The sequence below is a fragment of the Myotis myotis genome, unplaced genomic scaffold (genome assembly GCF_014108235.1).
Source record: "Myotis myotis isolate mMyoMyo1 unplaced genomic scaffold, mMyoMyo1.p scaffold_m19_p_2, whole genome shotgun sequence".
In the NCBI taxonomy this organism is placed as follows: domain Eukaryota; kingdom Metazoa; phylum Chordata; class Mammalia; order Chiroptera; family Vespertilionidae; genus Myotis; species Myotis myotis.
Window position 1 is genome coordinate 26,745,627 of NW_023416324.1, and position 18,480 is coordinate 26,764,106.

Sequence of the window (18,480 nt, forward strand, 5' to 3'; positions counted from 1 at the left end):
CCCCCTAGTGGTCTTTGTGTGCAGTTAAGCCTTGATTGTTGTAGTTAATACTAGGGGGATTTGACCTCCAGGCCAATTGGCTGTGAGAATCAGCTGTGTCTGCAGTGGGAAAACGTCTGTCCTCTAGGGAGGTGCTAATCTAGCCTTTGCCTGAGGCTATCTGGCAAATGGCTCTGCGCAGGGCTTGGGCAGGGCAGGTGGGTCGCATGGGATCAACGGGGTGGGCCGGAGAGAGCAGTTATGGCGGCTCTCAGTTCCGTCCCTAGGGGCTCTGCCTCACAGAGTCCCAGCAACCGCTGCAAACCTCGGAGAGAAAGCTGCCTTCGAGTTCCGACCGAAGCCAGACAGTCCCGCTTCTCCCATTTGAGTCTGGGTCCCTAGAGACTCGCCCGGATCTAGAGCTCAGAATCTGAGACTCCCTCCCGGTTGAAAACACCAACCGCGCCCTCCGCCGCCAGCCCGCTCCGCGCGCACTCCGTACCTCAGTATTTCACTTCAGCACTGCGCCTCCTCTGAGTCTGGGTATGATATTCTCTTTCCTCCTAGTTGTAGAATTTCCACTCAGCCAGCCTTCCTGTGGTTCTGGATGATGTCCGTTCCGTCTTTTAGGTGTATTTTGATTTGGTTGTTCAAGGCAGCAATCTCCGGCGTTAACCTATGCCGCCATCTTGGTTCCTCTCAAAAGAGAAATTATTTTAAAATAGATTTATTTTCTGAGTCTTACACTAATGATTTACATTTTTATTATCTGTTTCATTTCCCTACCTCTATCCCTCAGCCCATTATCTTTGTCTTGCTCAAGATCTTGCTGAATCTGGATATGTCCCTGTCTTTCACTCTAAAGCCTTGGCCAAACTCACTGTGGGTCACTAGCTGAAGTTCCCTCTGATTATCTTCCCTCTTCTCTGATTCAACACTTCTACATAAATCTAACAAGTTTGTGAAAAAAGGAATTACCTCATTAATAAACAAAGATGCAAATCAAAACAACATTGAATTACCATTTTTGGATTGTCAACTGGTCAAGGATTTTAAAAATAAAGACTATTGGTTTTTGATTGAAAGAGGTTGCAGAGAGACCTACTCTCATATTACTGGTAGGAGTATAAATGTTACAGCCTTTCTGAAGGGTATTTTAGCAATACTTATCAAAAACCTTTAAAACACATTCATACCCTTTGATCCAGGAATTCTGCATCTAGGAATTTATCCTGAGCTATAATTACCTAAAAATATGCCTAAAATTAGGGGGTCTGTTAGAGCATGGTTATAAATAATATACAGATGAGAAAATTAGAAACAATCTAATATCCAACAGTAGGGAATTGATTGACTCAGTGAATAGTACATATTCAGTGGAGTGATACATAATCACTTTTAGTGTTATAGAAGTACATTTAATGAAATGGAAAAATATTTACATTGTGTGAAGTGTAAAACCCAGTTACAAAACAATAATTATATCACCCCATTGTAATTAAAATTGAATAGAAAAATCTGAATATATGTATGAAAGTGGAAACAATGCTTATCTCTAATGTTTATTTTATATTTTGCTTATCTATGTTTTCTAATTTTCTGCAATTATTTTTATAAATTTTAATGTTTTCTTTAAAAGAAATCACAAAATAAGCCATAAATCTCATTATGATCACTTGCCCATTTACAAGCCTTTGGTAGTCCTCCATTATCCCTAAGGTAAATCCAAACTCCTTAGAATGGCATTAAGCTCTTTACCTTCCAGATTCTACCTTTCCAGGCTATCTCTAGCCACATAGCCTAACTCTACACAGAACTATTTGTCATGCTGTGAAGATGCTATATAGAATACTTTTTATGCTTTTATTTATATGCCTTTGCCTATAAGTTCCCTTTGCCAGGCATGCCTTTCCCTGTTTGTCTACCTATTTTAAATCTTTGTCCTACAAAATGCAGCTCAAGTATTATTTTCTATCTGTATATATTCCTATCATGTCTTTTCTTTTTAACTGTCTTATAATGATCTATTTATGTAACATTTTTTAGCTCTTTGAGGGAAGTGGCTATTTCTTATTCATCTTTGTACTTTCATTTGGCAAATAATAGGTTCTCAGGAAATGTAGGATTAATAAGTGAATGAGGCCTCTCCCTTTAGTCAGTTAGTTGCTACCTCCACTGGATTCCCATAATACATATTCACAAAGAGGTACAATATTTTATTATCCTAGTTGTGTGTCCCTTTCTATACCATAGCCTGAGACTTCAGGGTAGCTCTTTAAAGGTAATGCCTGTGACTTATTCAACTTTATATCCTTAAAAGATAACACAGTTCCTGGTACATGGTAGATATCAGGTTGAATTTGAGGAATTGAACAGAACATGAACTCCTTTTCTCAAGCATGAATTTTCCTAATTTGAAAATGTAACACAACCAAAATATTTTCTTCTCATCTGGTAGAACATGTGCCTACAGCCTGTGCTCGGGTAGATGCCCTGCATTCCCATGGTTATCCAAAAGAGGCCCTCAGACTCACGGTGGCCATCATCAATACTTTGAGGTTGCAGCAGCAACGGCAGCTGGAAATCTACAAGCATCAGAAGAAAGGTACAGTGATTAGGAGCCCTTCTAACTCTAAGGCTATTAGGAGACATCCTAACTCCTTAGGCTAAGGCTGAAGAGGATCCTCAGTGGCTATAAGTTGTAGGTCTTAATGTTTATGAAGTTTCATGGTTTGGCAGAGGCTAGGGGATTCCAGGTCATGCTATATGCTATGTGGAATGTCTCACTTTACTCTGAATCTTTGTAAAATGGGAATAATAATGGCAGCATGCCTCCCTCAGAAGGCAGTTGGAAGGCCCACTAAGATCTGATATAAGACCCTTTTAAAACTGTAAAGCTGTATCTACATGTGAGCTGCCAACTGACACTTAGGCTACCTCCATTTAGGGAGCCTAAATGCAGACCATAAGTCCTTGCAGCTGGCTGAGAAGCTTGTGACCTGTCCTATCAACCCAAGGCAAGACAATGAGGGAAGCTTTCTCTGAGTCTTAGGGCCAAGTCCTAAAAGAAACTGACGAGGAGGCCCAGGCAGGGACAGAGAGCAGTGTATCTCTATCATTCTCTAAAACTCTGCCCTGCTTCTTTCCAGAACTATTGCAGAGAGGAACCACAGCCATCACAAACCTGGAAGGCTGGGTGGGCCACCCCCTGGATCCCATTGGCTGCCTATTTCTTACTTTAACTGAGGCCTGCCGCCTGAATGATGATAGCTATCTGGAAGTGTCAGGTATGGGGGTCAGCCTGAGGCAAGCTGAATTGTCCTGGGTAGCCTTCTTCATCCTGCCAGATGTGTTCTACCCTTCCTGCAGCCTTTTTTCTCTCTTATCCACCTTCCCTGAGAGGTTTCCTTAGGCTTCCTCTCTTTTCCACCTTACTTTTGTACCCTGTGGACTAGCCCTGTCCTTCTCTCACATTTTACCTTGCCACCTTCCTTTGCTCCTCTCACTTCCCATGAATATCTAAAGAGTGTGATCTAAGGGAAATAAGAGGTAGAGAGATTTCAGGAGTCAAAGGCCAAGTCCTCAGAGCAGTCTGGAAGTGGGAAAGAACTTCCATCAAGAATGTGTGTGTCCCTTGCAATTGTATAATATTCTTCTGTTTCCTTTGAACTTTCTTCCTAATGATGTTGGTTTTATACCAGTTTTACAAATAAAAAATAGAAGGGACCTTATTCAGTAATCTCAAAGTAGCAAGGACTAGAGACAAAATTGATTCTTCTCTCGTTTATGCCATCACTATATTGTATACATGCATCTATTATAGTATTTAACACACTGCATTACAATTTGTTTACAAGTGAGAATCTCTTACTAGGCTGTCAGCTCCTTGAAAGCAGAAACTATGACTGACTTATCTTTATGATCCCAGCACTTAGTGTAAGACCTCCCATTTAATAGTCGTTCATAAATACTTGGTAAATGAAAGAGAAAAGGAAAGAAACCAAACTCTAACTTTTAAACTTTTCAAAGTTTCTGAAACTTTGAATCCAAAGGTGGAATATATGAAGTAATAATAACATAGAAGTTATAAGTGTTATAAAAGTAATAGTTTAGCTGGGTGGATTTGGATTTCTCTGGTTCAAGGTACAAAGGTTGGCCCCAATCTAAGCTAGGGCTGCCCTTACCTTCCTTCTCATCCCTTAAAAGGGAATCATCATCTTTGGTCTGTTTCATCTGCACAGTAACACTTGCATCTGCAAAGCCAGAGGTTGCACTTGGGGTTTATTCACCACTGACATACACTTAGATCCTCCTATACACCAGACCCTGGAAATACCTAGGGCAATGAGATAAAGTCGCTTTCCTTTAAGATACTCACACTCTAGTGAAAGAGATAGAAAAACAGGTAATTACAGTATTATAATTACTAGCAAAAGATTAGTATAAGATTTTTATATTTCCCCAACTGGCCCAGCCCGTCATATATTAGGAAGAAGCTAGGAATCTTTGTGGCTCTGTGTAACTTCTTTTCGGTACATTTTTCCTACTGCCATGGGGTTCTGACTCAGCTCCCCTGTGACAGCTGCTGACCAAGCTGTATTCCAAAGTGGGAGGGAGAGAGGAGCAGATGAATCCACGGGGCCTGACCTAAGGAATCTGGTGACCTGTTGCCCTCAGATATGAATGAAAGCAGACCCCCTGTGTACCAGCATGTACCCATGGCAGCAGGCTGCCCAAACAGCAGTGAGTCTTACCTGTCATTGGCCTTGGAAGTTGCTCTGATGGGGCTGGGTCAACAGAGGGTGATGCCTGAAGGCCTCTACGCACAGGACAAGGTGTGCCGCAATGAAGAGCAGCTCCTGAGTCGACTCCAGGAGCTTCAGCTGGACGATGAACTGGTGCACACCCTACAGAAACAGTGCCTCTTACTGCTAGAAGGTAAGGAGAAAAGAGGCTATTGTCTTATCTGTGACTCTGGGAGCTCCTCTATTATAGAGCACAGGTACAGAAACATTTTTGGCATTAAAGTGTACTGAAGGTTCCCATGGCTAGCAAACGTGTGGGATCTTAGGGTTCAAGTCTAGGCTGGCAAATAGGAGCATACAGGTAAGTAACTGGCTGGCTTATCTTCTTCCTGCAGGAGGCCCCTTCAGTGGTCTGGGAGAAGTCATTCACCGAGAGAGTGTTCCCATGCATACCTTTGCCAAGTATTTGTTCTCAGCTCTCCTGCCTCATGATCCAGACCTGGCCTATAAAGTAGCCTTACGTGCCATGAGGTGAGTAAATGTTTCCTAGCCCAATTGTCTCCACCAAAGTAGAAGTCTTTGGTGCTCTTTTTCTTTGTTTATCTGACTTTTATCACTTTCCTTTCGTATCTATTCTGTTGGACCTACCACCAAGCCTGCCCTAAAATGGCTTAGATATTTTCATATGATCAAGAATTCCTATCTGGGATGTCTTGCTAGTGACCCACTTGGTCCCTGGCTCTACTCTTGGTGGGTCATCTGAGGAAGCCCCTGAGTTTTTAATAGATCTGGAGCACCCATGACCTGAGTCTTCCAGTTCTGGGGCCATTTAAGCAGGCTGAGAAGGGGTTTGAGCCTTTCCATAGCTCAGCTGAGTCATGGTTCCCAGGAAGAGGTCACCAGATGCACCTAGGGAGGTAGAAATGGTTTTCTAAAACTAAACTTGAGAGCAATGAGCTATGAGCATCTTGTTCCCAAACTAGAATGGGATCTTTGGTTCAGGCAGATGGACCTCAAGGATGCAGCAGACCATACAGAAGAATTTTAGTTAGACCATAAGGTTGAGAGCGTCTCACCTCAACCAGAAAAGAACTGCTGAGGATTCCTTGGCATATATTTCTTATACTTTTAAAAATAATCTTATGACCCTAGCTGGTTTGGCTCAGTGGATAGAGCGTCGGCCTATGGACCGAAACGTCCCAGGTTCAATTCTGGTCAAGGGCACATACCTCGTTTGCAGGCTCCTTCCTGGCCCGGGCCCTGCAACCGAGGTACGTGCAGGAGGCAACCAATGAATGTGTTTCTCTCACATTGATATTTCTCTCTGTCTTTCCCTCTCTATTCCACTCGCTCTAAAAATCAATGGAAAAATATCCTCGAATGAGGATTAAAAAAATATCTTATGGCTTTTGAACTGCCTTTCAGATCCATTCACAGTGACTATTCAGCTTGAGTTCTACAAGTATCTAGGCATTCACCTCATATAGAGTACAGTACCCTAGATTTTTAAATCTTCAAAGTTCTCAGTTAACCCTTTCCTGCTCATTTACTTCACTACAAAGATAAGCATTTATAAGATGGCTCAAAATGGCAAGGGTCTGGATGGTGGCTAATGACTCTTTCTGGTTCTTTTAGGTTACCTGTTCTAGAAAACTCAACTTCTACCGGGGACACTTCCCACCCTCAGCATATGGTGTCTGTGGTGCCCAGCCGTTATCCTCGTTGGTTCACACTTGGACACTTGGAATCACAGCAGTGTGAACTGGCCTCCACCATGCTGACTGCTGCCAAAGGTAAGCATAGATAGATCACAGGCTTCAGCACCCCCACTATGCCAGCCCAGTCATGGCCCTGTTAAGGGCTTGGGCTGCAGTCTCCTGAAGAAGAGAAGCCATTCATCTTTCTTTGACCTCTTAGACCAGCAGTTCTCAACCTGTGGGTCATGACCCCTTTGGCGGTCGAACGACCCTTTCACAGGGGTCGCCTAAGACCATCCCGCATATCAGATATTTACATTACGATTCATAACAGTAACAAAATTACAGTTATGAAGTAGCAACGAAAATAATTTTATGGTTGGGTCACAACATGAGGAACTGTATTTAAAGGGCCAGAAGGTTGAGAACCACTGTCTTAGACTGAGTGATTCTCATTTTGATTGCTGTCATGAGAGTGATCACCTGGGTCCAGTCCAAAGTTTTTCCCTACTTACTATTTATAGAATCCTGGGAACATAGGATGAGATCATCTTTAAGGTAACTTCTAAATCTATCCATCCATATGATAAAGGCATTTCACCTTTCCAAACCTCAGGTTCAAAACCTATAAAACGGGGATCATTGTCAATGACCTATCAGTCTCCTAGGACCATTGGAAGATTCAATGAAATGATGGCTAAGATGGAGCTGCAAATCTCTTTACAGATATGAGAGTTTGTATTTTCCAAGGTCCTGTTAAAAGATAGGCAGCCAAAGTGACTCTCAGGCTTTCAAGCTCACATACTCCCTGTTAACTATTGAGGTTTCACCACAAAGAAAAATGAATATAAGCCCCTGGGCCCTGCCTGTATTTCAATGGTTGACATTGACCAATGAACCAGGAGGTCACAGTTCAATTCCCAGTCAGGGCACATGCCTGGGTTGTGGGCTTGATTCCCAGGGTGGGGCGTGCAGGACACAGCCATTCAATGATTCTCTCTCATCATTGCTGTTGCTCTCTCTCTCTCTCTCTCCCTTCCTCTTTGAAATCAATACATATATATATATATATATATATATATATATATATATATATATATATACACATACACACACACACACACACACACACTAGAGGCCTGGTGCACAAAAATTTGTGCACTCGGGGGGGACAGGGGTCCCTCAGCCCGGCCTGTGCCCTCTCGCAGTCTGGGACCCCTCAGGGGATGACCACCTGCTGGCTTAGGCCCGCTCCCCGGGGGATTGGGCCTAAGATAGCAATCAGACATCCCTCTGGCAGCCCGGCAGCCCTCAGGGGATGTCCACTTGCCAGCGGGGAGCAGGCCTAAACTGCAGTTGGACATCCTTAGCGCTGCTGAGGAGGCAAGAGAGGCACCCACCACCACCACTGTACTGACAGCCATCAGCCTGGCTTGTGGCTGAGCAGAACTCCTCCCATGTGAGAGCGCCCTGACCACCAGAGGGCAGCTCCTGCATTGAGCGTCTGCCCCCTGGTGGTCAGTGTGTGTCATAGTGACCAGTCATTCCCAGTTGTTCTGCTGTTTGGGTCAGTTTGCATATTACCTTTTTACTATATAGGATAGAGGCCTGGTGCACGGGTGGGGGCTGGTTGGTTTGCCCTGAAGGGTGTCTCGGATCAGGGTGGGGGTCCCGCTTGGGTGCCTGGCCAGCCTGGATGAGGGGATGATGGCTGTTTGCAGCTGGTCACACCCCCTTCAGGGTGGGGGTCCCCACTGGGTGCCTGGCCAGTCTGGGTGAGGGGCTGAGGGCTATTTTCAGGCTGGCGGGTGACTGAAGCTCCCAACCTCTCCTTCTTTTCTTTTTTTTTATTCTGGGATTTATTTACCTTCTATGGCTGTCACTGGAACTGAGAGCCGGCTTTAGCTCTGAGGCTCAGCTCCAGCTCTGAGACCTCGCCTGCTGAAAGCAGGTATCTGGGTTTGTTTGGCTTCTATAATTGAAACACTGTTGCAGCTCCAGCTCTGAGGCCTGGCTGGCTGAAAGCAGGTTTCTGGGGTTTGTTTGGCTTCTATAATTGCAACATTGTTTCTTAGAGTGCAGCTCAGAGGCCGGCAGCGGCAGGCGGGGAACCTTGGCTTCCTCCATCACTGGAGCAAGCAAGCCTCCTATTCACTTCAGCTGCCTGGCTGCCGGCCGCCATCTTGGTTGGCAGTTAATTTGCATATTGCCCCTGATTAGCCAATGGGAAGTGTGTCGGAGGTACGGTTAATTACCATGCTTGTCTATTATTAGATAGGATATATATGTATATGTATATAAAATGAAAATAAGCCTTTGGGAAGCTATAATAAAATACTAGCTACCATGGACTCTAAGTATTTTTCTGATATGAGGTAATACATGGAGTTTTCAAAGTATTTTTTATTAAAAATAACTTTATGTTGTATCTTTTTATTGTCCCCCCAAAATCCATGCTCATTTTAGAAAAGGTAAGATACAGATAGAGGTGACTAGGAATCGAACCCACAATCTTTTGATACATAGGATGACAATCCAACCAACTGAGCCACCCACCCAGGGCTTAAAGATGATTGTTGAAAGTATTATAGATGTCCCCTTTTTCTTCCACCCTACCCCTGCCTCCCCTCAGACCCTCACCACACTATTGTCTGTGTCTAAGGGCTATGCATATGTGCATATAAATTCTGTGGTTAATCCCTCCCATCCTCCAGCCTTCCCTCTGAGATTTGTCAGTCTGTTAGAAAGAGTCTTTATTATGGAAAAACAACGTTATGGAGGGAAGTTAGACCCTGATTTCTTTCTAATAAAATGACAAAGCAGAATCTACACTAATAAAAGACAAACATGCAAATTGACCGTATCTTTTGCTATGCCTTAAGCCACGCCCACCAGCCAATCAGAGTGGCTGTATGCAAATTAACCCAACCGAGATGGTGGCCGGCAGCCACGGAGCTGGAGCGAGCAGGAGGCTTGTTTGCTCCAGTGATGGAGGAAGCCAAGCTTCCCGCGGCTGGCTCTAGCCTCCGCAAAAGGCAACAAAGTTTAAATTATAGAAGGTAAATAAATCCCAGAAGAAAAAAAAAGAAAAAAAGGAGAGGCTGGGAGCTTCCGTCGCCAGGGGGCTTGGCCAGCCTGAAAATGGCCCTCAGCCCCTTACCCAGACTGGCCAGGCACCCCAGCGGGACACCCACCCTGATCCAGGGCACCCTTCAGGGCAAATCAGCTGGCCCCCACCCGTGCACCAGGCCTCTATCCTATCTAATAATAGACAAAGATGGTAATTGACCGTACCTTCGCTATGCCTCCCATTGGCTAATCAGCACGAAATGCAAATTAGCCGCCAACAAAGATGGCGGCTAATTTGCATACTGCAGGCAGGGCAGGACAGCACAAGCTGCCATCCGGGCCCTGTGTGCAGCCCTGGGCAGCGGGGCCCCCATGTGCCGCCTAAGCCCACGCGGCCTAAGCCCTGCCCCCAGCCGTGACCCCTGTGTGCCACCTAAGCCCCTCACGGCCTAAGCCCTGCCCCCAGCCGGGACCCCATGGTGATTAGAGAGCAGAAAAGTGCCGCCCACAGGCAGCACCCAGCAGGGCATGACCCCAGGTGCCCTGGCGATCCAGTGATTGCTGAGCAGGAAAGTGCGGCCTGTAGGCAGCACCCAGCAAGGCCTGCTCCTGGGTTGCCATGGCGATCCCAGAGCAGGAAAGGGCAGCCTGCAGGCAGCACCCCACCCTGGCCACAGCTCAAGGGAGAGTACAACACTCAGTGGAGGCCAGGAGCCTGAGAGATCAACAGAGAGGGGTGCCTGCTCCAAGCCTCCACAGTGTAGCTGGGGGCAGGCTCCCAGCAGACACACACACACACACACACACACAGACACACACAGCGCCTACTCTGAGCCTCCAATGTGGCTGGGGGCAGACCCCCAGCGGACACACACACACACACACACACACACGACGCCTACTCCGAGCCTCTGCTGCCAGACTGTGGCCGTCAGTAGGACATCCACTGAGGGCTCCCGGACTGAGGGGCAGGCTGGGCTGAGGGAACCCCACCCCCCAGTGCTCAAATTTCGTGCACCGGGCCTCTAGTCCTATATAATAAAAGGGTAATATGCAAATTGACCCTAACAGCAGAACGACTGGGAATGACTGGTCACTATGACACACACTGACCATCAGTGGACAGATGCTCAATGCAGGAGCTGTCCCCTGGTGGTCAGTGCGCTCCCACAGGGGGAGCTCTGCTCAGCCACAAGCCAGGCTGACGGCTGCCAGCACAGCGGTGGTGGCAGGAGCCTCTCCTGCCTCCTCAGCAGCACTAAGGATGTCCGACTGCAGCTTAGGTCTGCTCCCTGCTGGTAAATGGACATCCCCCGAGGGCTGCCGGGCTGCCAGAGGGAGGATGTCTAACTGCCAGCTTGGGCCCGATCCCCCAGGGAGCGGGCCTAAGCCAGCAGGTGGACATCCCCCAAGGGGTCCCAGACTGCAAGAGGGCACAGGCCTGGCTGACGGACCCCCCAGAGTGCACAAATTTTTGTGCACCAGGCCTCTAGTTTCTAAATAATTTACAAAGGGCAGAAATTGCTGAGCAGTGGTACTCCTCCCTGCCAGCTACTCTTCGCTGCCACCCACAGTGCCTGGTGCTGTGAACATCAATAGGCTCCCGTGGGCCCCAGGTCTCAGAGCCTGGATATCTCTCCCATTCCTTCTTGTGGAGCAGGCACAGGAGCTGTGCACCCAGGAGCCGGGTCTGTAAGGAGTCACCCCCTGGGCTGTGGCAGGCTGTCTCTGCTGGGCTCAGGAGAGCAGAGGCCCCTGACCAGCCTCTGCCTGGGCCTCTGTTAGTCAGGTCCTTGTTAGCAGTGGCCCGTGGGCACTGCCAACTCCTGGGGGCTTCCTCTGGAACTGAGGGGAGGCAAGGATCCCTCATGTGGGGACGTGGGGGTCAGGTATGGCTCACTTCCTGCAAGACAGAGCTCTCTTCTTGCCCCTCACTGTGCTGCACACAGGGGGAGTGAGGACACCAAGCTTTCCCCCAGGACAAGGAGCTGGAAGGTGGTGAGTCAGTGAGGTCAGCAGTTCCGGTCCGAGCTGGTAGGAAGACCTCACTCTTCCCACTCTGCTGGGCGTCAGCTCTGTGGGTTCCTCTAGGAGACTCGGTTCTTTAATGTGCCTCCAAATACGCACACGTGCTCATGTAGGAGGAGGAGAGGAGGAGGAGGAAGAGGATGCTGGGGAAGATGCTTGGAAGGAAAGATGCTCAGGAGGAGGGTGTTACCTGAAGGGCACTGTCCTCAGTCTCGAAGGAGAAACAGTCATATCACCGCTCTCTTCAGCTGTAATGGCCTCCTCCAGCTCCTGGGACAACTTCTGGAGGCGCTGAATTCCTGACCCCACAGGCTCTTGTTCACTGTCGAATTCACGGGGGGAGCAGAAGGGCTCTGTAAAGGAGGAGTGGGTCCAGAAGGCGGCCTCCCTCCTGGACCTCCACAATGGGTGGAGCTGCAGTGCGGCTCCCGCTCCCAGGGGCCCGGAGTTGAGTGGGAAGGGCCCATTCCAGAAATCCGGGTGCTCCTCTGGCTCAGGCTGTGAGCTGGGGGGTGCTACTGCCCTGTGTCTCTCTTCCCTCTCCTGGATTTGGGGTTTCCACCAGCCACTTGGTGCCACTTTGGCAGGACTCCTGGATTCTCTGGAACATGGCACCCAGGGCATTCTTAGCTGAGTGAGCTGAAGTCTGGAGGCCCTGCTGCTCTGGCTGGGTTTTCCAGGTGTTTCCAGGAGGGGCCCACCCCTAGGTTGAAGCTGACTGCTCTCAGGGCAGCCTCCTTTGGAACTGTCTGCAGAGGGAGTTCAGGGCTCTGCTGGAGGCCTCCAGATGGCCAGCTGCAGGTGCAGCATATGGTTCTCCTCCAGCTTCTCCTGGTCCTGGAGAAATCTCCTGTGCATAGAGGTGCTCACGCCGAGCCACCTAGAAGCAGTCTGCCTGGCCAAAAGTCTGTTCTGTTCACTAGGACCCCAAAGCTCCCACATCTGCCAGATCTTAAAAATAATTTTTAATGAAAACCTTAGTCCCAAACATGTATAGAGTGCTGCTGAAACAGCTCTGTTCTGGCCTGCATTCTTTTATTTTAAAAATTAGCAATGTATTTGAAGAAATAATGACAGAAAACTTCCCCTACCTGGTCAAAGAAATAGACTTACAAGTCCAGGAAGCGCAGAGAACCCCCAAAAAAAGGAACCCAAAGAGGACCACACCAAGACACATCATAATTAAAATGCCAAGAGCAAAAGACAGAGAGAATCTTAAAAGCAGCAAGAGAAAAAAAGTCAGTTACCTATAAGGGAGTACCCATATGAATGTCAGCTGATTTCTCAACAGAAACCATGCAAGCCAGAAGAGAGTGGCAAGAAATATTCAAAGTGATGAATGCCAAGAACCTACAACCAAGATTACTTTATCCAGCAAAGCTATCATTCAGAATAAAAGGTCAGATAAAGAGCTTCACAGATAAGAAAAAGCTAAAGGAGTTCATCACCACCAAACCAGCATTATATGAAATGCTGAAAGGTATTCTTTAAGAAGAGGAAGAAGAAAAAGGAACTCTTACCATTTGCCACAGCATGGATGGAACTGGAGAGCGAATAAATACCACATGATCTCACTCATTTGTGGAATATAATGAACAACATAAACTGATGAACAAGGACTGATCCAGAGATGGAGAGGCATTGATTGGACTGTCGGGCCTTGGAGGGAAGGTAGGGGAGGGTGGGGGTAAGGGGGAAAGATCAACCAAAGGACTTATATGCAAACATATAGGCCTAACCAATGGACACGGACAATGGGGGGGTGAGGGCATGAGCGGGGGGGGGGGGGGGATAGAGGGTAACGTGGGGATAAGGACACAGGTAATATCTTAATCAATAAAAAATTTATTTAAAAAAAATAATTGAAATAAATTAAATTGAATCAAAAAAAATTAGCAATGATTGATGCACAAACAAGATTTTAAGGACTCTAAGCACAGGTTGAAAGTTAGAAAAAGTCAACATTGAAGATGTTTCAAAGTTGTTTACAACTTATTTTTAATATATAAACAAAAAACATTATAATCAGAGATATTTTCTAACTGGCTCAGTAATCTTTACCAATGACATGAGCTCATTGCACACAAGCTAGAATGAAAGAAAACTATAATTAAACTAGAGGCCCGATGCACGAATTCGTGCACCAGTGGGGTCCCTCTATCTGGCCTGTGAGTTTGGTCTGAAACCACCTTTCCAACATCCCCTGAGGGGTCCTGGATTGTGAGAGGGCGCAGGCCAGGCCAAGGGACCCCACTGGTGCACTATCAGTGCCAGGGAGAGACACAGGAGGTTGGCCAGCTGGGGTGGGACCACAGGAGTGCTCCAAGGCATGTCCACCCCGTCTTGCTCAGTCCCAATCCACTAGACCCCAGCAACAAGCTAACCTACTGGTCGGAGCATCTGTCTCCTGGTGGTCAGTGTACATCATAGCAACTGGTCGACCAGTCTACTGTCTGCCCCCTGGTGGTCAGTGCACGTCATAGCGAGCCGTTGAGTGACCTTAGCATATCATTAGCATATTACACTTTGATTGGTTGAACGGACAACCAGACACTTAGCATATTAGGCTTCTATTATATAGGACTAGAGTCCCGGTGCACAAAAATTTGTGCACTCGGGGGGGTGGGGGGGTCCCTCAGCTCAGCCTGTACCCTCTCGCAGTCTGGGACCCCTTGGGAGATAACGACCTGCTGGCTTAGGCCTGCTCCCGGGTGGCAGAGGGCAGGCCCAATCCCTAGGTGCAGCCCCTGGTTGGGCTCAGAGCAGGGCTGATTGGGGAGTTGGGGCACCGCCCCATCATGCACAGAGCAGGGCAGATTGGGAGGTTGCGATGCTACCCTCAGTCACGCTCAGGGTAGGGCCGATTGGGGGGTTGGGGCACCGCCCCCTGTCACACTCAAGGCAGGGTCGATGGGGAGGTTGCGGCGCCACCCCCTGTCACACACAGAGCAGGGCCAATCAGGGGGTTGGGGCGCCGCACCCTGTCACACACAGAGCAGGGCCGATCAGGGGGTTGGGGCACCACAGCCTGTCACACACAGAGCCGCAGGGCGATCAGGGGGTTGGAGAGCTCCCCCCATCAGGCATAGAGCAGGGCTGATCAGGGGGTTGGGGTGCCTTCCCCTGTCACGAACAGAGCAGGGCAGATAGGGAGGTTGTGGCCCCGCCCCCTGTCACACACAGAGCCACAGGGCGATCAGGGGGTTTGGGCGCTGCCCCCGTCATGCTGATCCCGGTGCCGGGAGGCCTTGCGGCTCTGCTGATCCCGGTGCTGGGAGGCATATTACCCTTTTACTATATAGGATAGAGGCCTGGTGCACGGGTGGGGGCCGGCTGGTTTGCCCTGAAGGGTGTCCTGGATCAGGGTTGGGGTCCCCACTGGGGTGCCTGGCCAGCCTGTGTGAGGGGCTGAGGGCTGTTTTCAGGCTGGTGGGTGACTGAAGCTCCCAGCCTCCCTTTTTTTTCTTTTTCTTTTTTTAATTCTGGGCCAGCTTTAGCTCTGAGGCTTGGCTCCAGCTCTTAGGCCTCCGCTGCTGAAAGCAGGTATCTGGTTTGTTTGGGTTCTATAATCGAAACACTGTTTCAACTCCAGCTCTGAGATCCTGGCTGGCTGAAAGCAGATTTCTGGGGTTTTGTTTAGCTTCTATATTTGTAACAATGTTTCAAACTGCAAGCTCAGAGGCCAGCAGCGGCAGGCAGGGAACGTTGGAGTCCTCCGTCACTGAAGCAAGCAAGCCTCATGTTCGCTTCACGCTGCCTGGCTGCCGGCCGCCATCTTGGCTGGCAGTTAATTTGCATATCACCCTGATTAGCCAATGGGAAGGATAGCGGATATACGGCTAATTACCATGTTTCTCTTTTATTAGATAGGATTATTCTTGGACCACTATTCCACACACTCTCCTCCTGAACTTGTGACCAAGAAATTTTACTCCCAATGAAGAAAAAATATAAATGTTTGTTTATTTATTTATTTTTTGTTAATACTTACATGAGAATATTTTTCCATTGATTTTTAGAGAGCGGAAGAAGGAGAGAGAGACAGAGAGAGAGAGACATCAATGTGAGTGAGGCAATCAATCTGTTGCCTCCTTCACACGTCCTGACATGGAGCCAGGATTGGGCCTGTAATTCAGGAATGTGCCCTTGACTGGAATTGAAGCGGGGACCCTTCAGTCAGAGGGCCAAAACTCTATTCACTGACCCAAACCGGCTAAGGCTAAATGTTTATTTTTTGTTTTAGTCTATACTTGCAACAGATATGTATAGTCTCATTACTTACATTGGAAGTTTATTGGATAAAAGTCTAAATAAGTCAGCCTTGCTATTCAAAGTAATATAATCAGTGGACAAGCAGCATCACTTCACCTGGAAGCTTGTTGGAAATGCAAATTCCCAGACCCAACTCCAGACCTATTGGATCAAACACTCCGTAGGTATATCCCATGAATCTGTGTTTTAACAAATTCTTCAGATGACTTTTATGCTCACCATGGTTGTAGAAGTGCTGAGTTAGAGCTAGTTTATATTTTAAAAAACACAAACAAACTGAATATATAGGTTATATATCTGTTGTACATTCTTTGCAGGGTAGAAAAATTGCTAAAATGGTATTAAGCCAAATAAGCAAGAGGCTAATAGTGATAAGATGTAACACAAATGCAAAAAAATCTCCACAGGCAATATAGAAGAAATGTTAGAACAGTTAATTGACCTTGAATAACATTCATTTATCAGTGAAAAGGAGATTATGGCTACTTAATTGAAGAGACTGCTCATACAGAAGTCCACACTAATAGACACATTACCCTAGAACTACACCTTTTTAAAAAATATTTTAAATGGATTTTTAGAAAGAGAGGAAGAGAGAGGGTAAGAGAGAAATATCGATGTGAAAACAACATCAATCGGCTGCCTTTGCATACCCCTTACTGGGGATCGAGCCTGCAACGTAGGCATGTGCCCTGACCAGGAAACCAACTATGGCAATCTTCTGGTGCATGGGACAACACTCATACAACTGAGTCATATTGGCCAGGGCAGAACTACACCTTTTAATGGCCATCTATTTGTCGTGTTGCTTCATCATTAAGAATCCCATTCCTGGACCATCATTAAATATGCAGTTCTAATCTTTGACGACATTAATAGCAATGTTGATAAAGACTTTTGTCCAAAATCCTCAAGTAATTAGATATAACACATTTATTGCATGCACATATACAAATATTTAGCTTGATATGAGGTTTTATTGAATGTTTTCCTCAGAAATAAAGATACCAAGTAGTTATCGTATATATCATACTATTTTATTTATCAGTTTACTTACTATCTATAATAATAAAAGCATAATATGCTAATTAGACCAGACAGCCAAATAGTGGAACAACTGTCTGGACAACCTTCCGGACGAAGCCGGAGGCAGCCACAGGGCTGCATGGGCCGAGCCCCTTGCACGAATTTCATGCATTGAGCCTCTAATTGTATTGATAAACTGCAAAGCTAATTTTGTCCTTTGTCCCACCTAGTGTGATTATTCATACATTCACTGTACAAATAGTAATGTTTTTAATTATGGGATGCTGCAAATAGATATATATACAAATTATCTTTCTGCAATTTTTAAAATTCTGAATTCCAAAATATATTCAAAATTCTACAGCTTTGAATAAGGAGTATGGACCTGTATACCCATAAATGGAATACTATATGGCCATTTAAAAGAACCAGGAGCTCTTTATATACTGATGAAATAAACATTAAACCCTGGCCGGTTTGGCTCAGTGGATAGAGCGTCGGCCTGCAGACCATAGGGTCCCAGGTTTGATTCCAGTCAAGGGCACATGCCCAGATTGTGGGCTCAAGCCCCAGTGCGGGGCATGCAGGAAGCAGCCGATTCATGATTCTCTCTTATCACTAATGTTTTTCGCTCTCTCTCCCCCTCGCCCTTCCTCTCTGAAATCAATCAAAATATATATTAAAAAAATAAATAAGGCCCTAACCGGTTTGGCTCAGTGGATAGAGCATCGGCCTGCGGACCAAAGGGTCCCAAGTTCGATTCCAGTCAAGGGCATGTACCTTGGAGGCAGCTGATTGATGTTTCTCTCTCATCGATGTTTCTAACTCTCTGTCCCTCTCCCTTCCTCCTGTAAAAATCAATAAAATATCTTTAATAAATAAATAAGTAAACTTTAAGATATATTGATATGTAGGGGGAAAATGAGAATCTGTGTATACTATGCTATTATTTGTGGGATGTTTTTAAAGAGAGGAAATAGATAATGTATGTTCTTATTATGTATAGATTATCCTAGAAGGTAATAAAACTGATAATATTGGTTGTATATGGGGTTAGAAGTTGATGAATGAGGGACAGGAATGAGGGGAAGAAACAGTTTTTCATTATTTACTTTTGGTATCTTCAATACTGAATCATGTGAAAATTTCTAAAATTTTAAATTATAAATGCCAATAGAAACTTCTCAAATTGAAATACAAAGAGAAAAAAAGAATGGGAGTGGGAGGGACCAGACCAGAATACCTAAGAACTGACATTCAGCCATCAAACCCACAACCCTTCGGTGCATGGGGGCCAACTCTAACTACTGAACCACATCGGCCAGGGTAGGGTTTTAATTCTTAATTAAACTAATAAATAATGTCTTCTTAAAAAAATAATAGCAATTCTAAAACGAACACCACTTAATTAATTATTTTTAAAGGAAGATAATTAATTTTAGAAGAATATAGTTCTTTTTAATATTATTTTATTTTTAAAGTAAGTATAATTAATAGGAGAGAAGAGAAAATTGAATCATATAAAATGCTTAATTTAAGCCAGAGAAGGCAGAAAGGGGGAAGATTTTTTAAAAAGAAAGAAACAGCCCGGCTGGCATGGCTCAGTGATTGAGCATAGACCTATGAACCAGGGGTTAATGGTTCAATTCCTGGTCAAGGCACGT

General features: G+C 46.1%; 1 protein-coding gene and 1 pseudogene across 1 annotated transcript in view; one reads left to right on the forward strand and one right to left on the reverse strand.

Moving 5' to 3' along the window:
* ZSWIM5 (zinc finger SWIM-type containing 5) overlaps window positions 1-18,480 on the forward strand; it is a 109,833-nt gene that overhangs the window by 81,184 nt on the left and 10,169 nt on the right. The window contains exons 7-11 of the mRNA XM_036352468.1: window positions 2,438-2,584; window positions 3,129-3,266; window positions 4,657-4,917; window positions 5,120-5,255; window positions 6,360-6,517. Of these exons, the coding sequence (XP_036208361.1) occupies window positions 2,438-2,584; window positions 3,129-3,266; window positions 4,657-4,917; window positions 5,120-5,255; window positions 6,360-6,517 (840 nt within the window). The remainder of the gene's footprint in view (window positions 1-2,437; window positions 2,585-3,128; window positions 3,267-4,656; window positions 4,918-5,119; window positions 5,256-6,359; window positions 6,518-18,480) is intronic.
* On the reverse strand, window positions 11,579-12,460 carry LOC118677445 (annotated as a pseudogene).